Raw genomic sequence first — 25,063 nt, 5'->3', positions numbered from 1 at the left:
AGGTTTTCAATAATGGGAATCCAAGTAAATAACATATGCAGTTCGAAATAGAGTCTGTGAAGGTTTATACAGTGCATCATATTTTAGGTGAAAAAAGATGCACTGGCTAAAAACATGTCATATTAAACCATGATATGAATGCATTATTCATTACTGTATCCATAGCAGTCCATGCACCTTGCATTGAGTTGGGTTGCTTTACCATCAAAGTCATTCAGGTCCTGGGATTTATCTATATCACAATAGGGCAGTAGATATCAGGGGCCGGCTGTGGGGTTAATGTTGCACACCCAATCCAGTTTTACCATTTTCATAGATTCCCCCCTAGCTGTTGTGAAATGCAGGCCCAGGGATAGCGATGGTAATATTCACAAAATGCTAACAACCATGTTGCAATTCAGAGACTGTTTACTTAGCTGATTCAGATTCTAAACCAGGCCATTTCAGGTAACCTGCAGGCATCCAAAACATATGATAATATACAAAATAATGGCAAAAGGACAAGGTCATTATGTAAGCCTTACCATATTACCACATTTGCTCGTTCTACCTAATTAGGTGGAAAGTGCCTTTTAAGCAAGGCTTATGTGGCTGAGAAGAGGACAGATACAGTATGTAGTTTCCTGGTGAGTTACACTATATGCAAAAGTATGTGGACACCCCTTCAAATGAGTGGATTCGGCTATTTCAGCCACACCCGTTGCTGACAGGGGTGTAAAATTGATCACACGGCCATGCAACCTCCATAGCCAACATTGGCAGTAGAATGGCATTACTGAAGAGCTCAGTGACTTTCAACCTGGCACCGTCATAGGATACCACCTTTCCAACAAGTCGGTTTGTCAAATTTCTGCCCTGCTAGAGCTGCCCCGGTCAACTGTAAGTGATATTATTGTAAAGTGGAAACATCTAGGAGCAACAACAGCTCAGCCTCGAAGTGGTAGGCCACAAAAGCTCACAGAATAGGACCGCCGAGTGCTGAATCGCGTAAAAATCGTCTGTCCTCAGTTGCAACACTCACTACCGAGTTCCAAACTCCTTCTGGAAGCAACGTCAGCACAAGAACGGTTTGTCGGGAGCTTCATGAAATGGGATTCTATGGTCGAGCAGCCGCACACAAGCTTAATTTCACCATGCACAATGCTACGCATCGGCTGGAGTGGTGTAAAGCTCGCCACCATTGGACTCTGGAGCAGTGGAAACGTGTTTCCTGGAGTGATGAATCACACTTCACCATCTGGCAGTCCGACGGATTAATCTTGGCGGATGCCAGAAGAGAACGCTACCTGCCCCAATGCATAGTGCCAACTGTAAAGTTTGGTGGTGGAGGGATAATGGTTTGGGACTCTTTTTCATGGTTTGGGCTAGGTCCCTTAGTGCCAGTGAAGTGAAATCTTAACTCTGCAGTATACAATGACATTCTAGACGATTCTTTGCAGAAATGGTTTGTTGAGATCGTTGTGGAAGAACTTGACTGGCCTGCACAGAGCCCTGACCTCAACCCCATCAATTCCATTTGGGATGAATTGGAACATTGACTGTGAGCCAGGCCTAATCACCCAACATCAATGCCCAACCTCACTAATGCTCTTGTGGCTGAATGGAAGCAAGTCCCCGGCAGCAATGTTCAAACATCTAGCGAAAAGCCTTCCCAGAAAAGTGGAGGCTGTTATAGCAGCAAAGGGGGGACCAATTCCATATTGGTGTAGTCGTCTTGTTAGATGGTGTTTTTTTTAAATGGTCCTTAAAAACAGATGTCTTTCATCCCACCCCCTTGTGTTTGGATTTATTCTAATCCACTAAAAGTTAATTGAATTGTGCCCTCATGCATATGTAATATTCCTTTTTAATATGCAACAACATAAACAAGATAGTTGTGGCCACACAATGTGATCAGTGTTAACTTTAACAGGCAGCTCAACCGAGTGGGTCATCTACATTTTGGCCAATTGTATTCCTGAATGCCGGTCATTGACCTAATGCACAGCCAACACTTCCTGTCCTTTCAAAATAGGAGTTTACCCTTCTACATTAATTATATTCAATTTTCTATCTATTAGTTATATATTAATAGCTATTAATTCATATATTAATACCAAGAAAGTGATATTTCTCCATTTCTATTTTAGATTTAAGATGATAAAATAGTAACGAAAAGTATAGTTTTATTGACCTATTAATGAACTGCTGTTAATGTAAATGGTTAGCTTACTGATATATCCTAGATCCCTAGTTAACCATTGGTAATCTGAACATAGTAGACTACATCATTTCTGAAGAGGTGTCGTTTCAGAATGAGGGGTGCTGTAGCTCTGCTGGTGTTGTTATTCTGTATTCTGTCGAGTGCATGAGCTCAGGAAAGAAGGAGAGTGGAGGGGTCGGAGAATGACATCATTCAACAGAGTGACAATGAAGAGGTAGTGAGCAGGGTGAAGGATTCAGATTAAGAGCCAAAGGCCTGAGGAAACAGAGACGACCCACAACTGACTGGCAAAGCCACCACACACACACCTGCAGTAGACTCCTCTCCCCCGCTCCCTTCCCCTCCCTGCCTGCCTGCCATGTACTCAATCATACTTAAACATTAATTATATATACCCATTGATTCTTAAAGAATATACCTTAGAAATGCCTTATGAGGTTAGTATACTGAAAAGAAATATAAACACAACATGCAACAATTTCAAGATTTTACTGAGTTACAGTTCATATAAGGAAATCAGTCAATTGAAATAAATTCATTAGGCCCTAATCTATGGATTTCATTTGACTGGGCAGGGGCGCAGCCATGGGTGGGCCTAGGAGGGCATAGGCACACCCGTGGTTACATGTGGTTTTTAGTCCGTTTGGACATACTGCCAAATTCTATAAATCAACGTTGGAGCGACTTATGGTAGAGAAATTAACATTAAATTCTCTGGCAGCAGCTCTGGTCGACATTCCTGCAGTCAGCATTCCAATTGCGCGCTCCCTCAAAACTTGAGACATCTGTGGTATTGTGTTGTGTGACAAAACTGCACATTTTAGAGTGGTTTTTTATTGTCCCCAGCACAATGTGCACCTGTGTAATGATCATGCTGTTTAATCAGCTTATTAATATGCCATACCTGTCAGGTGGATGGATTATGTTGGCAAATGAGAAATGCTCACTAACAGGGGTGTAAACAAATCTGTGCAAAAAACATTTGCGAAATAAGTTTTTTTTGTGTATGGAACATTTCTGACATCTTTTATTTCAGCTCATGAAACATGGGACCAACACTTTACATGTTGTGTTAAAAATGTTGTTCCATTATAGATAGCAGATTAATAGAATTAAGTTAGAAGGGTGAACTATTCTGTCGTTCTGCCCCTGTGCAAGGCAGTTTAACCCACTGTTCCCTGGGAGCCGATGGCATGTCGATTAAGGCAGCCCCACCTCTCTGATTCAGAGGGATTGGGTTAAATGCGGATAACACATTTCAGTTGAATTCTATCAGTTGTTCATCTGACTAAGTATCCCCTTTTCCCTTATTTTGAAGGGACAAGAAATGTTGGCTGGGCATTTGGCCAAGGACAGACATTCCACATTTAACCCCACCCAATTGTGAAAATAAGTAGTTTTTTTGGTTTATATGGAAAAACAAGCCATTTTTCAGTTTTTGTATGAGATCATTTTGTCAATAAATTTTAAATGAAAATAAACATATGATTTTTGTTTGCCATATTTTATCCTCTCAACTAATGTAATTTAGTATGCCATTATCGGATTCCCATATTTTATCCTCTTAACTAATGTAATTTAGTATGCCATTATCGGATTCCCATATTTTTTAAAACACGGATTCAAAGACCGTTGAAAACCAGGAAGTGAACGTGAGCAAAACCAAACCTCTTTTACCCCCCAAAATGTTTTACCAATTGTGCATCAAATGGGAAATGACAATGTTTTAAAATGTTGTTGACCTCTAAAACTTAATATTTTCAAAATTATATAATTACTAATATGTTGTTGTTTTACAATTTTAGTAAATCTTGAAAATATGCTCTACCAGGCAGTTGAATTACGCATTAAAGGAATGCTTTTCAGTCAAAGCTAGTGATAATGGACAATGGAGAAATATTGTTATGCAAATTTTTTATCTGTGCAAATACAAAAATCCTTTCAAATCCATATCAATATTCCCTCTCTGGCTCTTATCTTCAATATGTTTCACAATATTATTCAGGACATGTAAATCTACTGGCATTCTAAGCATATAAACTGTAAATGCATTCATTTACATGTATTTGACAAACATGTATCATTTTTTATTAATATTTGATATCAGTCCTCATTTAACTAGGCCTATCTTCCATTTTAAGTAAATGAAGCAATGTAAATTCATGTATAATTTTTTAGATGCTTTAAAAAGTCTATGAAAATTCCAATGGAAAATGTGTTTACTCTAATTGGGCAGCTCAACTGGCTGGTTTACGTCATGCAAATTTTTTATTTTTTTTTAATAAATATTTTTTGGGGTGCCAGTTAAAGGGTTAATGACTGCTTTATTTGCATAATATAATTGTTTGATAAGTGCAAATGTTAATCTAAGTTTAATCAAATTTCATTAGGCCTATTCATGGAAAATATGCTTTCATAAAGTACACTATAACAGTCACAGACAGAGAGATAACTCCTCCACTTCTTCCCCTTCTCTCCACCAGACTAAGGAGATGCGGTGGCCTGATGGGACATGGCAGGTACCCCAGTCTATCTGCAGTCAGCCCTGTCATCCTGGGGAGAGGAAGAAAACAGTGAAGGGTGTCCCCTGCTGTTGGCACTGTGAGCGCTGTGATGGCTACCAGTACCAGGCCGACACCTACAGCTGTAAGATGTGCCGCTTTGACCTGCGGCCCAACGAGAACCACACCGCCTGCGAGGCCATCCCGATCGTCAAGCTGGAGTGGAGTTCCCCCTGGGCCGTCATCCCCGTCCTTATCGCTGTGCTGGGCATCATGGCCACCATGTTTGTGGTGGCCACCTTCATCCGCTACAACGACACCCCCATTGTGAAGGCATCAGGGCGCGAACTCAGCTATGTGCTGTTGACGGGCATCTTCCTGTGCTACGCCACCACTTTCCTCATGATCTCAGCGCCTGACGTTGGAATCTGTTCCCTCCGACGGATCTTCCTAGGTCTGGGAATGAGTATTAGCTATGCAGCGCTGCTCACCAAGACCAACCGTATCTATCGCATCTTTGAGCAGGGCAAGATGTCAGTGAGCGCCCCCAGGTTCATCTCCCCAGCCTCCCAGCTGGTCATCACCTTCAGCCTGATCTCAGTGCAGCTCCTGGGGGTGTGCATCTGGTTCGGTGTAGACCCATCTCAGGCTATCATCGACTATGAGGACCAGCGCACGTCCAACCCGGACATGTCCCGTGGCGTGCTCAAATGTGACATCTCAGACCTTTCACTGATCTGCCTGCTTGGCTTCAGCATGCTGCTCATGGTCACCTGTACAGTGTATGCCATCAAGACCCGGGGGGTGCCAGAGACCTTCAACGAGGCCAAGCCCATCGGCTTCACCATGTACACCACCTGTATCGTCTGGCTAGCCTTTATACCCATCTTCTTTGGGACTTCACACTCAACAGAAAAGGTGAATGTTTACTTTAACAATTTTACTCTTGGTAATGATGCTTTTTATGCATTACCTATTAATTCATAATCATGCAATTTTAAATGTTTTGTTGTTGAACTTTACTTATATTATGATAGCAACATTTTTGTTTCATTATGTATCTTCAAAATTGTTTAAAACAATCATTTATGAAATCATTTAGTTATCCTTGACAGCCATTACTCATACAATACTGTTTTGAGGAATTTTCCAATGTTGGCCGATTGAACTAGCTTGTAAAACTAGTTTGTAAGTAGCGAGCACCATGATGACAAGCAAATTAAATTCACTCGTGTATGCCGAGGATTTGTCTAATCTGTCCAAGAGCAGATGCCATTGAAGCTAATCACAGAAAGGGGGGGAAAAGCATGTGATCCTCCTAGAACAGAGCAAAACTGGTCTACAACCCCCGTGCCTCGAAAAATAATACACATTCATAGGTTTTGATATTATGCATAATGTGTACAATTTAATTTCGCTCTCCATTGGGTTCTAAAAATAAAGAGTCGCACACTCTATATATAAACTCCCAGTCATTTATTGGGTAAATCACCAACGTTTCGGGATCCCTGTGCCTTCTTCAGGGTCTGAACCTGAATGTATTTTTTTTTTATAGCTTATAGTTTATTTGCCGTTAGTCAGTACCTCTACAGTCGTGGCCAAAAGTTTTGAGAATGACACAAATATTAATTTTCACAAAGTTTGCTGCTTCAGTGTCTTTAGATATTTTTGTCAGATGTTACTATGGAATACTGAAGTATAATTACAAGCATTTCATAACTGTCAAAGGCTTTTATTGACAATTACATGAAGTTGATGCAAAGAGTCAGTATTTGCAGTGTTGACCCTTCTTTTTTCAAGACCTCTGAAATCTGCCCTGGCATGCTGTCAATTAACTTCTGGGCCACATCCTGACTGATGGCAGCCCATTCTTGCATAATCAATGCTTGGAGTTTGTCAGAATTTGTGGGTTTTTGTTTGTCCAACCGCCTCTTGAGGATTGACCACAAGTTCTCAATGGGATTAAGGTCTGGGGAGTTTCCTGGCCAAGGACTCAAAATATCGATGTTTTGTTCCCCGAGCCACTTAGTTATCACTTTTACTCTATGGTAAGGTGCTCCATCATGCTGGAAAAGGCATTGTTCGTCACCAAACTGTTCCTGGATGGTTGGGAGAAGTTGCTCTCGGAGGATGTGTTGGTACCATTCTTTATTCATGGCTGTGCTCTTAGGCAAAATTGTGAGTGAGTCCACTCCCTTGGCTGAGAAGCAACCCCACACATGAATGGTCTCAGGATGCTTTACTGTTGTCATGACACAGGACTGATGGTAGCGCTCACCTTGTCTTCTCCGTACAAGCTTTTTTCCGTATGCTCCAAACAATCGGAAGGGAATTCATCAGAGAAAATGACTTTTCCCCAGTCCTCAGCAGTCCAATCCCTGTAACTTTTGTAGGATATCAGTCTGTCCCTGATGTTTTTCCTGGAGAGAAGTGGCTTCTTTGCTGCCCTTCTTCACACCAGGCCATCCTCCAAAAGTCTTTGCCTCACTGTGCGTGCAGATGCACTCACACCTGCCTGCTGCCATTCCTGAGCAAGCTCTGTACTGGTGGTGCCCCGATCCTGCAGCTGAATCAACTTTAGGAGATGGTCCTGGCGCTTGCTGGACTTTCTTGGGCGCCCTGAAACCTTCCTCACAACAATTTAACCGCTCTCCTTGAAGTTCTTGATGATCCAATAAATGGTTGATTTAGGTGCAATCTTACTGGCAGCAATATCCTTCCCTGTGAAGCCCTTTTTGTGCAAAGCAATGATGATGGCACGTGTTTCCTTGCAGGTAACCATGGTTGATAGAGGAAGAACAATGATTCCAAGCACCACCCTCCTTTTGAAGCTTCCAGTCTGTTATTCGAACTCAGTCAGCATGACAGAGTGATCTCCAGCCTTGTCCTAGTCAACACTCACACCTGTGTTAACGAGAGAATCACTGACATGATGTCATCTGGTCCTTTTGTGGCAGGGCTGAAATGCAGTGGAAATATTTTTTGGGGATTCAGTTAATTTGCATGGCAAAGAGGGACTTTGCAGTTAATTGCAATTCATCTGATCACTCTTTATAACATTCTGGAGTATATGCAAATTGCCATCTTACAAACTGAGGCAGCAGACTTTGTGAAAATTAATATTTGTGTCATTCTCAAAACTTTTGGCCACGACTGTACATTCAATAATTTTCTCTTGGTGTGCGCTAGCTCGTATTTTTTATTCGGTCTCTGTTGGGTATCATAAATGTACTGTCTGTATTGAGGACTATCACTGTAGGAAACAAAGCAGCCATTGAATGTCCCTACAGTAATAGTCCAATTACTGAGGGTAAGCTGTTTAGGAAGGTCATTTGGCAATACAAAGCAAACCGTGGCCATCTTTACGATGGTGAGAGCTGCATGGTAACTGCTGTTATTTTCAAAGAAAAGCATACAATCGTGTTAACATATACACCCTGGGGGACAGTTTTGTCTGAGCATAAAACATGTGATTCATCAGAGTGAGACCTGCAATCTTGTACACCCATAGAAGTTAGCACTGGCAGCATGTCTGTATTATATTGGCAGGTTGACATTTACTGTCATGAATATTGCCCTGGAGGCAGAACTGAGGGATATCCGCTAGATAGGCCATCCGCAAAGTCAAAATTGGCTGTATTTTTTTTCTTAGTTTAAGATTAGGGTTAGGCATTAGGTTAAGCAGTGTGGTTAGGGTTAGGTTTAAAATCAGATTTTATAATTTTGTGGCTGTGCCAGCTAGTAACCACTCAGCAGAGCTGCCTCCAGAACAAGATTCATGACGAATGCACATTTTTATTTATTTTTATTTGTTATTTAACTAGGCAAAATGCTAGCCTGCCTTTTGTTGTTTGTGGTTAGTGTGTACAATGTACATTAGGGATACATTGCTTCACTTTAACATTTTAAGGCAATCTTTTGAGGATATGAAGTGCCAAACTCTCCGGGAACTCAGGGTAAAAATCACAGAAAAAATTTGCAAATATCTTTTGGATCCCCTGCTGTGGATGTTTTTGTTATAAAGATAAGTTCTGAATCATATGAACAATTAGCTCTAATTGAATCACCTTGCAATCAAATGGAAGGGGTCTTGTTACATGAGAAGACTCTTGCTCATTTTTTCCCCTTGAGGCCCCCACACCGGTCCTTTTTTCTCCTTGAGGCCCCCACACCGGTCCTTTTTTCCCCTTTGAGGCCCCCACCCCGGCCATTTTTTCCCCTTGAGGCCCCCACACCAACCCATTAACATTTTGTGGAAAAAAAAGTTTAGACAGGCCCACTGGGCAAAAAATGGACCAGCCCATCTGGCATTTGCACAAAATGCTAGATGACCAGTTCGCCCCTGCTCCTGCTTGACTGGCAGCAGGAGTAGAGTCAGCCTGGGAGATTGTGGGTGGCAGCAGTAGACTGGCAGGTAGCGATAGGGCTCTGTTAATTGTGTCATTGTCTCCTGGTTGAAAGGAGGAAAGATTGGTGGCACAGCACCAATCTCTCCTCTGTGTTTGATAAGGAGGACAATGCAGCTGATTGGCAGGGTTGTCAGGACAGGGCTAATCATGCATGATGATATGCCATGCTTTGCCAATCTGGGATGTTTAACTTCTATGTAGAGACAATGGAGAGCATGGGTTTACATTGCTATGGCCATACACATGACATAAAGCTTAAAGAGCAAATAGAAGATTTGCATAATGTATTCTTTAAAAAAAATTCTTTAAGGTCTATCCAATGGTTTCTTCAAAGTTTTATAAAAAGGGAAGCACTGCAGCAAAAAGGGAAAGAGGTGTAATACAGTATGTTCTGTACTGTACTGTGGAAGCAGATGATACATGCTCATTTAAAGCACAAAACAACCTTAAATATATCCCTTATCTGGTCTTACTTCAAAGGAAGCTTATGCTGGCTTCCAACCATTGCAAACGACAATAAGTAATGACTAACATCTCAAGCATTTTTGCTGCAATTAACAAACCTCAGCCAATGGGAATACAGAAATAAAAAAATGCACAAATAACCATTCCTGGATGCAGCTAATCGTATTAATACATTAATGTTCTGATGTTTTTATCTGTTTGGAGACGCTGCGTGATATTAGGAACCCAGATACATTTCTGGCACGTGGGATAATGCAGAGAAGTTAGAGGTAGGACTGTAGATGGGCAGGAGTGTAATTGTGGTTGCTCGAAGGGAGGACGTGTTTCATGAGGCTGCCCCCATCTCACTTAACGGTCCCTGGCAGCATGCACAAGGCGCCAGCATGCACAGGGCCAGGAATAGGACCATTTGGATGGTACTGTAGCTGCAGTCATGTGCAGGCAGTCAACACGAGGCACGGCTGGAGACAGTCCATTATGTTTGATTGATCCAACCCTGCAATCCAAGTGCTGCAGCCCCAACTCCAACCAGGTCTGGCAATTCCATACAAATATGCATCATTTGATCATCTTAAACAATAAGGCTTTTGTTTCTAAGGTATTTCTTAAGAATAATAGGGTGCTCATATTTTGGTCATTTAAACCTATACTACGATGTGAATGTAGTTACCTTTAGCACCTCAAACTCTGGAATGAAAGGCAGGGGCTGAAATAGCAGCTGGCTGGAGGGAGCACAGATTTGATGCCTAATCACTTTGGAGAGAAAGGTTTTTCTGCTCCTAGAACAGAAATAATGGCTTTGCATGCTGAAGTCTGTCTATCGAGCACCATTTTCCTGCTGTGGCATGAGGCACATTGGCGATCATATCAGTTTGTCAAGGCGAATCTATCTGGATGAGGCCGATGGACGGGGACAGGGGTCCTGGCCCCCCTCACAGAGGTACTCCACCCTGTACTCCGGAGAGGCAGCAATATTGTGCCGGGCTCACTCAGGGACGTGTGTAATCTTCTCAGGAGATTACATACTCCCCCTCAGTCCCCCTATTGCTCTTACTTTGCTCAGGCATCCTTTCTTCTCAACCAACGTTTCTTTAGGGGCTTCATATACTGCATACAGAACATATATGTTATGATTCAGTAATACATTTATTTTATTTTGTTAGGTCTTTGGGACATATGGCAGGAAGCACAACCTCTTTAAATGTATATTATTGGCTGACTGAAGTTAGAGGTGCCAAAGCACCACTATAACTATTGTTAGATTAGTTATAGCTGTTGACATTCTCATGACAGAGGACCTGTCGGGTTATTCCCTGTTGCCATACTGCTCAGTCACTCATGATGTCTGCAAATGTAATGTCAGTCTCCACCTCAGGCAAATCTGTTAGGGAGGTGGCTGGGAGCTATGTTTCCAATTTACACCCTTCTCACTTCTTTCATCAGTCTGGGAATAGCTCAGCAACCCTATCCCAAAGGGAGATGGAATTATGGTCCAAATAAAAAGTTGTTAACAAAAAGTATTTTGCAGTTTTGTAAGAGGATAGCCGTGATATATGTTCACCACAGAGAGTACATTTATCTGATGGCAATATTCCAATCTTCTACATATTATCTTCTTTATTTTTTACAGATAGAGTGTTTTTGTATTGATGATGTTGTTTTCTACTACCATACTGAATCAGCCGTACTGTCTAACAATGCAACCAGATGACCTATATCATCTGACCTATATGATCATTTAATTCCATTGAGAATATTATACCATTTATATGGGCACACTCTTAGGCATTGTATTGATGTTCTCAAGATGTCTCTCCTTGATCCTTGCATGTAGCCATGTTTTCTGTGCACAGCTGTGAGTCACAGCTGTCTTTACACTGAGTCGATTCCAACCCCTCTACTGCAGCCCGGGACCGAGGGCAAGACATCTGTAGTACAGTCACTCATTGCGAGGCCTCCTACATTAGTCACATATCATAAACAAACAAATAAACACACCAATAAAAACACAAACAGGAGTTGATGAATCATGCAAAGAGCACTTGAAAACAGAACAGTTTACATGTGTCCACTCCATGTATGTTATCACATCTGATGGTGGGGGTTTGATATTGCTGGAATATCTACTAGGATACTGAACTGCACTCGTACGTGTCTAAGTAGAGTTGTTTTTGTTGTAGTCTTGCATAAACAATGTATAACTAGTACTAGAATGTACTCTCACAAAGCCAAAGGTCAATGCTGTCGTGGGGAACCATATCTTGAGTAGGCTACCCTCGACTTACCCTCTGAAACAGGATAATTTCTGTTTTACCTTATAACAATGTTTCTCTTTTTCTTCTCCATCTCCCTCCTCTCCACAGATGTACATCCAGACCACGACTCTGACCATCTCCGTGAGCCTGAGTGCCTCTGTGTCTCTGGGGATGCTCTACATGCCCAAGGTCTACGTGGTCCTCTTCCACCCGGAGCAGAACGTTCCCAAGCGCAAGCGAAGCCTCAAGGCTGTGGTCACCGCGGCCACCATGTCCAACAAGTTCCCCACTAAGTGCGGCCTCCGGCCCAATGGAGAGGCCAAGTCTGAGCTGTGTGAAAGCCTGGAGACACAAGGTTAGCACCAAGGGCCTTGGGTTAGGGATGGAGCAAGAGGGGAATAGAGATCAGGGAGGAGAGAGCAAATAAGGACACATGTTTAGTTATTACAGCACTCTGTCCTTGAGTTTATGCCTTAAAGTCATTGAGTAATTTCGAGGGGAAATTATTGAGCTATAAAATTGAAAAACAATCCTCGCTTTTATGTCAACTTAATTGATTTCATTGTTATTTTACACCTCAACAGCTTTGGGAAATTAGCTGGTGTTATTTTCAGGATGCAGGGAATTGGAAGGGCATTTTTTTCCCTGCCAACCCGTGTGGCATTAAGCATTGGCTGATGCTCTAAAACGTGTTACTGTCTGCAAGCAGGACATAAAGAGCAGAACAGGGTGATGTGGATCGATAGGAAAGGCTTCATATTCAGGCATCATACTGTAGAGCTGGCCAGGTGTATTAACTCTCCAGCCTCCAGCCATTTCATTGGTGCAATAGCAGTCAGGATTATTGCTCCAGCACTTCAGCTCCATCCGACAGTAACACAGCTGCCGTGGGCGGAATGAGCAAATGCCATAATTGTAAAAACATGTATTGCAAATCATGGGGAAATAATTAGATTTATGGATAGTCACACTCATTCATCCATACAGAATGATGTTTCCCTGTATCTAATGCATCATCAGTAAATATTCCAATCACCTTTGGAGAACCAAAGCCAATGTTGTGAACATGTTTGGAATTCTTGATTATAGTGCTATTTGAAATATCCAGTTGCACTTTCTCTGAATGTGTAGGAAGCAGGAGATGTGGCCATGTGTCATTTTTCAGAGTGTTTATGTAAACTTTCAATATGGGGATTGTCACAGAGAATGCTACAAGGAGACAAAAATAGGTAGAAAATGGCATGCCATTGGGAAATGTAAAAAATTATTTTAGCCCCCATGAGCGACGCTTCAACAACTTCACAGTTTGACACCTATACTATGACCCCTCTGGCCCAAGCCAGGGGACTAACAGCTGCTCTTTGTGCTTGTGTGTCAGACTGTGATGAGGGAGGGGATCCCTGTGAGAGACTTTAGACACACAGGTAACGGATGGAGAGACTCTATCAACTTGCCTCTATCACTGACCACGTTTTACCCCATTTACTTTGTGCTAATGTTCAGTTGGAGCCTATGTCTGCCTAAGCTATGTTTGCACTAAAACTCACCCACAGCTATAGCACCTTAGATTGTGTCAGACAGTTCTCACGCTCACACACACACCCTTGACACACAGACATTGATGTCGGTAGACAATGTTGGCGTGTTGTACTGCAAATGGCCTGAGTGCGTGGTAACAGCCTGATGGCAGCCGATACGGGGAGATGACACCACTCTGGCCTGAATGCGGGGGACAAGTGATAGCCGCGTGTCCCCTGTAATTTGTTTCCCATGTTGACAAACGGAGGAATTTTCTGTAATTGCTGTAAAACAACAATAAGAGGGGGTAGAAGGGCAAAGACAGATGGATCTACCAGCTCCAATTCTTTCTGGACCATCTATTTTTTATCTTGGCCTCGGAGCGCATAAATATTTAAATAAGGTTCATTTATCAGTGCTGCTCTGGGAGAGGTTCTGGGTGGAATGGAGAGTATGTCCCCCCCCCCCCACTATACATCCCTTCCCTCCAGTCCCGTTGCCCTCCAACCACCCAAGCTGTCAGCAGTCGGCGCTCAGATTTATCCGCTCTGACTCACCCAATCAGCGAATGCTGTTGTGGACAAGATTGGCAGATTTGTGTGGCGATTACACTGCAGAATGAGCAAGCTGATGACGGTGATATTTAGAGAGGACACACCATAGGTACACACATACACAAATGTGTGTGTGTGTGTGTATGGCAGGTAGAGACATATGGTGATGTTGGGTCACAGCATGTTAGGACACTGCCAGCACTGGTCTTTCAGTCCACTGATGGCTGTTATGCCCTAAGGCCGTCTCCCCTGGATTGTCTGTTCATGGCTGTGACACCAAAGCCAATCCGAAAGCTGCTAAACCATATTCAAATGTATATTTTCTCAGGAATGACAACTAATATCGGTCACTTCAGGTTAAAAGACGTGAACATTTTGTAAACTTTATACAGTATCTTGCACATCTGGTAATTGAGTTATACGATTTTCACCATGTACTACAAAGACACATATTGTATTCTATTGCTCAATGTTATCACAATTCTAAAAGACGTGCTCTATGCTTTTCTTCAATGGTGTTATGTCTATCGACATGGTGCCGCTGCATGCTTTGCTTGGTGCACAGAGATCTGCATGTAGTTACGGAGCCTTGCATTTGAATGAGAACTATTGCATCACATACTACTGTATACTGTTTGTTAAACTAACTAACAGCTGCAAAGGATACTTTACCATGAAATAGTCTTCACTTATAGGTGAAGTTGCAATTACTGGTTACAATTTGGATTTTATAGTCAATTCCAGGACTATATATATCCATGTGGAGACATGTTACAACAGCATCCTGATAAGGAATCTAATTTTAGTTGTGTTACTAGCCGCAGCCACATCTGTACCCTGCTCTGCCTGACTTTGCATCAGATCAAGGAAATCTGCATTTATGTGCAATTTACAGTTGGCAACACATTTCTCAGGAAGTGATATCATTATTTTAATACTAACCACAAAACATTAACATTTTACTCACTGCTTGCTATTCATATCAATTACCCTCTTTCACTGTTGGTTCCACCTGTACTCCCTGGTGACACTTGGGTCTGAAAAAGTCATGCATAAATAGAACCTGTGCAAGCAATCACCTTAATGGACTGGAAGATGAGCCCTTGACAGATGGTTAAATTAGCCTTTAATGAATTGCCAACATCTTCATCCACATCTTTTCCTTTCTCTCTTTTCTCTCTCTTCCTCTCTCATGACCCTATTCACAGCATTGGCCTCCAAGCAGACATACATCAGCTACAGTAACCATGCCATCTAAGAAACAGACAGTGGAGACCCGGCTCAGAAGCTACGACCTGCGTGTGGAATGAACAAACACCAGAACTGGAGCACCAAGATGCAAAAGCAGTGGGAAATGGGGAGAAATGAGAATAATCATTCAACATATTGAACGGATGTCACTATTTTCAAGAGGACTAGTCAATGCAAGGCTATTGAATGCCAAACAAAAGCAGTGGGAAGGTTCCTAGGGGGGTGGGGAGGTGCGGGTTTCAGGCAGATATGACAGTGATGTCTCCCCATCCCCTTTGTGACATGTCACAGAGACATCAGACACTCACATTTCCAAATTAAGTCAGTGTTTTCCTTCTGGAGTTTATAGAACAGCTTTTCTCTTCTGGTGTTTTGTCTGAAGCTGATGAACACCCTGGCTAACTCCCTGACAAACACCCTGTTCTGTAGTGAATTGAGTTTTCTCTCTGTGTGCAGCGGTGTTGTATCTCTCTCTACCAGTGGTAATGTGCAATTATTTGCTTCCCCTTCTTCTCTGTCCTTTCCAATGAGGGTGAAAGGCTGAACACAATATCTAATTTGTCAATAAGACAAATCTGTCAAAAGAAGTATGTATAAGCACATGAAAAAGCATGTTATTGCTGGGGGTTTGTCTTCGTTCAAGCCCCCAAAAAACAAAATATTAACCCTCAGGCTCTGTAACATTTACATTATGTTGTCATCATTTTAATGAAGGTCATAGTTGTGAAACAGAGAAAACAAATATGCAACTTTCCAACATCGGAATATTCATTGTTACAGCATGGGTCCAATAAATGTTTCCTTACCATCGTTGACAGTACATAAATATATCAGTGGTTTTTCCCAGATGATGGCTATACCATATCTGACACCATCTTTATGGTCCTTGTGTACAGTCCTAGAGCATGCCTGTGGGAGCATAATATGTACTGTGCTGTGTTGTCAAAATCTATGGAATGCAACATGTGAGAGGATTGCGGTTCAACAGTCCCAGTGGCGTTATCATTGTGGACTATTACACACGTGGTACCTTTTGCAGATGAACACAGATAAAAATACGAGAAACAGCCATAAGAATTAGCTAACAAGTAAAAGCATTGTATGTACTCCACATCCTATTTTTCTGTGAAATACAGCCTCAACACTACAGCCCATAGACAGCTGAAGTGCAATGCTTCACTGCATCCAAGTTAGCATCCTTACATGTGAGAAGATCCTTTCATGGTCTTGTTCCATTAGAATTTCTGAAGTTCCATCTCAACATGTGACGAATTTGGAATCAGTACCAGAAATGTCTTACATAACATATAGGCATTTGATGGCACGTTAGGTAATGGTACAAAACACACTCTTTGGAGCATCAGCAGTGTTCCCCATCCAGTGTTCACCATCCTTAGTTATGTTATTGACTCTTTTGCAAGGCACCTGTGATTTCAGTAAAAGCGCTTGTTCCTTTTATGTTACTCAGAGAGAGGAAGACGCTCCAAATCCACAAGTGAATTAGCTTTAAGAGTAAGCCTATCCCTGCCAGCTCAATAGAGGAAACCACTGCATAAAAATAACAACAAACAGAGCTCTCATCTCCTTCTGTAGTGTGTCCTGGATCCAATGTTGTTAGTCATACTGTGTTGTTAGTCTAATTTCATCATTCCATTTCTGGAAATGTACTCAGCATTAATGTTATAGTATCAAAGCCAGTCACTTAATATAGTACGAAATAGATTGGCAAGATGCTGTGTCACAGCCATTCATATCATGATGTGAATAGCCATTGGAGAAATGATCCAATAAGCTCCAGAACGAAAACTACTGTAAAAAAGAGTTTATAAATAAGATTGGAGAGAGGACAACCCTGTCTGTTAATTTATGATTCTCAGCTCTCTGCTTCAACAAAGATCCCAGATGTTGCAGCAAATAAAATGTTTGTATTTTTCATTGTTTAAAGATAAAGTGTTGTCTGATTGTTTGTGTTTGTGAATATGATGATTTACTGCTTTTTGCCTCCAATTCATCTCATTTTTTCCAACACTTTGTTCGTGTTGCAAAATAGAGTGTGTAAGTGCTGAATGGCAAGTTAATGTACGTTATTAAAAATGGATTGATCATGTCTGCTTTATGTACTGACCTATTAAAAAAGAACAAAAAAAAACAAAACAGAAAAAATACAGTGCCTGGATATTTATGAATTATCTATAGAAAACATGAAAATGTGTAGAGCATGTAAATTTTTATACAAGATATTTCTAATAAAATACTGTTTTGCAAAAAAACTAAACTGTTTATTTTTTATTGTTAAGGTCAGAATATGACATGTTATTGATTACCTTATCTCTGGGGAAATCATAGTACTCTTGGAGTCCAAGAGATAGAGATATAGAGCCCAAGAGATGTGGGGAGATCTTTTTACTTGAGCCAGTTGGAACAAATCATCATTAGTATTCTCTATCTGCAGGACATACTGTACAGTACTGTAGTGAAGATAATACACAGGTAGGGGGGGGGGGGGGGGGGCACAAGCTTGCACTAGCACCACCCCTGCAGCGTTCAGGAATGCTAACCTCCTACTGTAGCCCAACACAGACAGTCATTAAAACCCCAGCCTTCATGACTTGTTTTTTTTTCTTCAGTTTAAAGAGATGTCACTTCTATTATAGACAATGTGGTCAAATCAGATATACTGTAGATCACTGAAAATTGATTCAAATTCCAAAAGTGTTCTTAAAGTGCAGATGTCAAGTGTCAGTGTGCAGCGGTGAGGATGGAGTCAGGCGCAGGACACAGAACTGAGTAAAATAAAGTACTCGAAAAGAAACAACCATAAATTCCACGCAGGGAAAACACACCATAACACAGCAGTCTTAACACTTAACAAGGAACAAACACGCACAAAACATATTGGGAACCAGAGGGTTAAATAGGGAAAATAATATTAACATAATGGGAACCAGGTGTGTACAATCAAGACAAAACAACATAGAAAAAGAAACGTAGATCGGTGTCAAATAGAAAGCCGGTGACGACGACTGCCGAACGCCGCCCAAAGAAGGAGAGGCACCAACTTCGGCGGAAGTCGTGACAGGAGAGAACGATCTCTACTTTCCCACTACCCCACACAAAAATGAATTATTACAGAAAAACAAGTCTAAGTGGAAAATTCTGAAATTAAGGATTTTGCGAGCAGGGATGGTGATTAATCACGTTAGTAAAAATGGCAGGAGAATAAAGAGATCCATTGCACCAGCTCTGTTATTTCATACCATTGTTTTCATTGCCTAATTATTCTTGATATTTACTTGTGAGACCAAGATAAATTAGCACATAGTGTAAGATACCCAGTCTTGTTCAGCTGAACTGTATCCTGTTCCAATCATAAATAGTAGTTTACATATGCAGATCACAACATATTTAAGGCGATTAAAAAATAAATAATGTTTTACATAAAAGCTAAGGAAAATAATAGCCTGGAGACAATGACACTGACAGTGCTCACTCTTCAGTGTCAAAGAACAGCTAAGGCAAGTGTTATTCTATAACTGAGAGTGATGACATACAGTACCACATGCTGTGTGTCAGTAAGAAACACATGTTGTAGTTTTCATCTGTTGTGTTGTTTTATCATGTGTCTAAACATGAGACTCAGACCTAAACCTAGCTAACATCGACATAAAACTAATCTGAAGCTATATTGTATACCTTTTCATATGACATATAGAAAAGAAAGAAAAAGTAATTAATCTCTTTTACATGGTGAATCCTTGTTGGTATTAAAGGAACAGATAGGGAATTCTAACTACTGCATGTCTAAGATGCCACCTGGGGGAAAAGCCCTTGTTGGTGAATTTCCACATTCAAATCAGACAGCATATCCCATCCAGGCATTTGCATGGCCTAGGGCCAAATCTGAGCCTTTGCAACATACTGATACTGGCAACGCTCATAATATTGCACGTTGTCATTTCCACTGTTGAATCATAAAAGCCATGTGGTCTGCCAAGGGAAATGTTGTCAGGGGGATTGCTAGAAAGATGAATGGATGTTACCATCTGCCAGAGATAGAAAATGAAAAAGTGGAAGGGATTGAGGTGGATTTACTGAAAGACTGTAGAGCTCCTCAAGGCCAAGCCAGTGCTGGGGCTTTGCTACATGGTGAATGCTAAGCATTCTTAGTCGTGCTCTTTTGACCACAGTACAACAACTACTGTATAGTACAACATGAATACAAATCAGACACCATCACGCATCATGAGTGACAACACAATGTTTCACACATGCAGAGAAGTGAAAGATAAAGGATAAGAACAAAGGGTGTTGAAATAAACCCTTAATCTTACTCCAGATCAGCTACAGATCAATACTGTAGATTCCCCAGCCTAACAAGAAGTGGGAAGACGTAATTCCATCCATAAAAGCTGTCAGGGTTATGTGATGGCGCCGATGAAAGGCAGCTCTGGCAAAAACATCTGTCCATAGCAAATATGTTTCAGCCTCTAAATGTGTCTTCAGAGTGATCAATGAATAGACTGTATCATTGGTCTTCTGGTGGGTCTCTATATCTGAGCGGGAAAAAACAGAAATATATGAAACATCAGAAGAACTGGAATTACTATGAAAATAGCTCAGTTGTTAATCACTAAATTCAGAATTCTCCAATAGAAAATGCCTGCATTCTCCAACATATCTGGTGGTGCTGCCATAACTGCATATTCCAATAAGGTATACAAATAACACTTGAGTGGCTAACACATGGGGCTCCAGGGAAGACGGTGAGAAGCACAATGGAAATGAAATTAACTTTTGCGTTGATGAAACATTTCCCAAAAAGAGAATGTCTCCAATGCAGAGCGTTGGCAGAAAATAGTTGTATTTTGCAGTTTATTTGAAAATACCAACTTTTCAAATACTTGAGGTAGATAAATATAGCTTATATAGAGTTTCATTTAAAAGGTAATTATTTTCTTTGATATTTAAATACAGGTCTCAGAAAACCAAATCATATTTGGAGGTATTTGAATATACTGTATGCACGTTTTTGAAAACCAAAAAATATGTCACTTCTTCGGGGTAGGGGGCAGTATTCGGAAGTTTGGATCACTGAAGCAGCACCCACCCGTAGCACGGGTCATAGATTGCAGTTCCTATGGCTTCCACTAGATGTCAACAGTCTTTAGAAATTGTTTCATGCTTGTTTTTTGAAAAATGAAGAAGTATTCATATTCTTTCGAAGTATCCCTCAGAAGGACTCTAGTCTTTTGGGGCGCGTACTGATGCGCTGCACGTCCTTTTTCTCCGGTATTGAACACAGTATATTCCGTCTTAAATTGTATTGATTATTTACATATTAGGGTACCGGAGGTTGGATTAGAAACATTGTTTGAATTGTTTGGAGGAAGTTTACAGGTAACTTTTTTGATTATTTTGTAGGCATGTTGGGCGAGTTGGAACAGGTGGATTTCTGAATCAAATGCGACAAATAAACTGACATTTTTGGGATATAAAGAAGGACTTTATCGAACAAGACAACCATTCATTGTGTAACTGGGACCCTTTGGATTGCAAAAAGATGAAGATCTTCAAAGGTAAGTGATTTATTCTATCGCTATTTTTGAGTTTTGTGACACCTGTGCAGGTTATGAATTTATGTTAATGCAGGAAGTGGGTGAGGCGCTGTCCTCAGACGATCGAATGCTATGCTTTCGCCATAAAGCCTTTTGTAAATCGGACAAAGCGGTTCGATTACCATGATTCTAAGCTAAAGAATGGTGTTTAACACGGAAGCTAGACACTTATCTCAGTCTCCCAGATCTGGAATCCTACATTTGCTCCCTGCGCAGCAGGCTAACCTGATGCTGCTGACCAAGATGACCAAAGGCAACACCGGTGACGAAGAAGAGGAAGGAAAAGGGGGCCTTCAAGTTAAGCTGAAAAGACGGGCTACAGGCACTGGCGGACTTACCATTAGACAGAAGAGACAATTGTTTTAGGCCTCATACCATCAAAGGCTGGGCATATATAAAATACCAGTCAAATGTTTGGACACACCCACTCAAGGGTTTTTCTTTATTTTTACTATTTTCTACATTGTAGAATAATAGTGAAGACATCAAAACTATGAAATAACATATATGGAATCGTGTAGTAACCAAAAAAGTGTTAAACAATTTAAAATATATTTTAGATTTAAGATTCTTCAGAGTAGCCAACCTTTGCCTTGATGACTCTTGGCATTCTCTCAACCAGCTTCACCTGGAATGCATTTCCAACAGTCTTGAAGGAGTTCCCACATGTGTTGAGCACTTGTTGGCTGCTTTCCTTCACTCCAACTCATCCCAAACCATCTCAATTGGGTTGAGTTAGCTGGAGAAGTGTGCTCGTCACAGATGAATCCCGTTTTCAACTGTACCAGGCAGATGGCAGACAGCATGTATGGTGTCGATTGGGCTAGCGGTTTGCTGATGTCAATGCTGTTTTTTTATATTTGATTTTATTTCACCTTTATTTAACCAGTTAGGCTAGATGAGAACAAGTTCTCATTTACAACTGCGACCTGGCCAAGATAGAGCAAAGCAGTGGGACACAAACAACACAGAGTTACACATGGGATAAACAAACGTTCAGTCAGTAACACAATAGAAAAGTCTATATACAGTGCGTGCAAATGAAGTAAGACTAGGGCGATAAGACAATAAATAGGCCATAGGGGCGAAATAATGACAATTTAGCAATTAGACACTGTAGTGATAGATGTGCAGAAGATGAATGTGCAAGTAGAGATACTGGGGTGCAAAGGAGCAAAAAAATAAAAAGATAACAGTATGGGGATGAGGTAGTTGGATGGGCTATTTACAGATGGGCTATGTACAGGTGCAGAGATCTGTGAGCTACTCTGACAGCTGGTGCTTAAAGTTAGTGAGGGAGATATGAGTCTCCAGCTTCAGTGATTTTTGCAATTCGTTCCAGTCATTGGCAGCAGAGAACTGGAAGGAAAGGCGGCTAAAAGAGGAATTGGCTTTGGGTGTGACCAGTAGAATATACCTGCTGGAGAGCGTGCTACGGGTGGGTGCTGCTATGGTGACCAGTGAGCTGAGATAAGGCGGGGCTTTACCTAGCAAAAACGTATAGATGACCTGGAGACAGTGGATTTGGCAACAAATATGAAGCCAGCCAACGAGAGCATACAGGTCACAGTGGTGGGTAGTATATGGGCCTTTGGTGACAATACGGATGGCACTGTGACTGACTGCATCCAGTTTGCTGAGTAGAGTGTTGGAGGCTGTTTTGTAAATGACTTCGCCGAAGTCAAGGATTGTCAGGATAGTCAGTTTGACGAGGGTATGTTTGGCAGCATGAGTAAAGGATGCTTTATTGCGAAATAGGAAGCAGATTCTAGATTTCATTTTGGATTAGAGACGCTTAATGTGAGTCTGGAAGGAGAGTTTACAGTCTAACCAGACACCTAGGTATTTTTAGTTGTCCACATATTCTAAGTCCAGAGTAGTGATGCTGGACGGGCGGGCAGGTGCGAGCAGTGATCGGTTGAAGAGCATGCATTTAGTTTTACTTGCATTTAAGAGCAGTTGGTGGCCACGGAAGGAGAGTTGTATGACATTGAAGCTCATCTGGAGGTTAGTTAACACAGTGTCCAAAGAAGGGCCAGAAGTATACAGAATGGTGTCATCTGCGTAGAGGTTGATCAGAGAATCACCAATAGCAAGAGCAACATCATTGATGTACACAGAGAAAAGAGTCTACCCAAGAATTGAACCCTGTGGCACCCCCATAGAGACTGCCAGAGGTCCGGATAAAAGGCACTCCGCACTGAACTCTGTCTGAGAAGTAGTTGGTGAACAAGGTGAGGCAGTCATTTGAGAAACCAAGGCTGTTGAATCTGCCGATAAGAATGTTGTGATTGACAGAGTTGAAAGCCTTGGCCAGGTCGATGAATACAGATGCACAGTATTGTCTCTTATCGATGGCGGTTATAATACCGTTGAGTACCTTAATAAGCGTGGCTGAGGTGCACCCATGATTAGCTCAGGAAACCAGATTGCATAGCGGAGAAGGTACGGTGGGATTCTAAATGGTTGGTGATCTGTTTGGTAACTTGGCTTTCGAAGACCTTAGAAAGGCAAGATAGGATAGATATAGGTCTGTAGCAGTTTGGGCCTAGAATGTCTCCCCCTTTGGGGATCTCAGATGATACAAAAGAGAGGTTGAACAGGCTGGTAATAGGGGTTGCAACAATTAATAATTTTAGAAAGAGAGGGTCCAGATTGTCTAGCCAGGCTGATTTGTAGATTTGTAGTATTTTGCAGCTCTTTCAGAACATCATCTATCTGGGTTTGGGTGAAGGAGAAATGGGGGAGGCTTGGGCAAGTTGCTGTGGGAGGTGCAGGGCTGTTGACCGGGGTAGGGTTAGCCAGGTGGAAAGCATGGCCAGCCGTAGAAAAATGCTTATTGAAATTCTCAATTATCGTGGATTTATTGGTGGTGACAGTGTTTCCTAGCCTCAGTGCAGTGGGCAGCTGGGAGGAGGTGCTCTTATTCTCCATGGGCTTTACAGTGTCCCAGAACCTTTGGTAGTTTGTGCTACAGGATGCAAATTTATGTTTGAGAAAGCTAGCCTTTGCTTTCCTAACTGACTGTGTATATTGGTTCCTAACTTCCCTGAAAGTTGCATATCGCGGGGGCTATTCGATGCTAATGCAGTAAGCCACATGATGTTTTTGTGCTGGTCAAGGGCAGTCAGGTCTGGAGTGAATTAAGGGCTGTATCTGTTCCTGGTTACATTTTTTTGAATGGGGCATGCTTATTTAAGATGGTGAGGAAAGCACTTTTAAAGAATAAACAGGCATCCTCTACTGACAGAATGAGGTCAATATTCTTCCAGGATACCCGGGCCAGGTCAATTAGAAAGGCCTGCTCGCTTAAGTGTTTTAGGGAGCGTTTGACAGTGATGAGGGGTGGTCATTTGACCACAGACTCATTACGGACGCAGGCAATGAGGCAGTGATCGCTGAGATCTTGGTTGAAGACAGCAGAGGAGTATTTGGAGGGCAAGTTGGTTAGGATGATATCTATAAGGGTGCCCGTGTTTACAGATTTGGGGTTGTACCTGGTGGGTTCATTGATAATTTGTGTGAGATTGAGGGCATCAAGCTTAGATTGTAGGATGGCCGAGGTGTTAAGCATGTCCCAGTTTAGGTCACCTAACAACACGAGCTCTGAAGATAGATGGGGGGCAATCAATTCACATATGGTGTTCAGGGCACAGCTGGGGGCAGAAGGTGTTCTATAGCAAGCGGCAATGGTGAGAGACTTGTTTCTGGAAAGGTGGATTTTTAAAAGTAGAAGTTCAAATTGTTTGGGCACAGACCTGGATAGTAAGACAGAACTCAGGCTATCTCTGCAGTAGATTGCAACTCCGCCCCCTTTGGCAGTTCTATCTTGTCGGAAAATGTTATAGTTAGGGATGAACATTTCTGGGTTTTTGGTGGCCTTCCTATAAGCCGGGATTCAGACACTTCTAGGACATCCGGGCTGGGAGAGTGTGCTAAAGCAATGAATAAACAAACTTAGGGAAGGCTTCTAATGTTGACATGCATGAAACCAAGGCTTTTACGGTTACAGAAGTCAACAAATGAGAGTGCCTGGGGAATGGGAGTGCAGCTAAGCACGGAAGGGCCTGTATTAACCTCTACATCACCAGAAGAACAGAGGAGGAGTAGGATAAGGGTATGGCTAAAGGCTATAAGAACTGGTCGTCTAGTACGTTCGGAACAGAGAGTAAAAGGAGCAGGTTTCTGGGCGCGGTAGAATAGATTCAAGGCATAATGTACAGACAAGGGTATGGTAGGATGTGAATGCAGTGGAGGTAAACCTAGGCATTGAGTGACGATAAGAGATGTAT

The 25,063-nt window shown here is 41.8% G+C and overlaps 1 protein-coding gene across 1 annotated transcript in view; it reads left to right on the top strand.

Annotated features, from left to right (window-relative positions):
- The window catches only part of LOC129860828 (metabotropic glutamate receptor 4-like), a 334,179-nt gene extending 316,748 nt beyond the window's left edge, over positions 1-17,431 (top strand). The window contains exons 9-11 of the mRNA XM_055931640.1: positions 4,687-5,622; positions 11,942-12,188; positions 15,114-17,431. Of these exons, the coding sequence (XP_055787615.1) occupies positions 4,687-5,622; positions 11,942-12,188; positions 15,114-15,163 (1,233 nt within the window). The 3' untranslated portion in view covers positions 15,164-17,431. The remainder of the gene's footprint in view (positions 1-4,686; positions 5,623-11,941; positions 12,189-15,113) is intronic.
- The last annotated feature ends 7,632 nt before the right edge of the window (positions 17,432-25,063 follow it).

Source organism: Salvelinus fontinalis, chromosome 8 (assembly GCF_029448725.1).
Source record: "Salvelinus fontinalis isolate EN_2023a chromosome 8, ASM2944872v1, whole genome shotgun sequence".
Lineage (NCBI taxonomy): Eukaryota > Metazoa > Chordata > Actinopteri > Salmoniformes > Salmonidae > Salvelinus > Salvelinus fontinalis.
The sequence above is the reverse complement of the archived record's forward strand: the minus strand, read 5'-3'. Positions and strand labels throughout refer to the sequence as shown.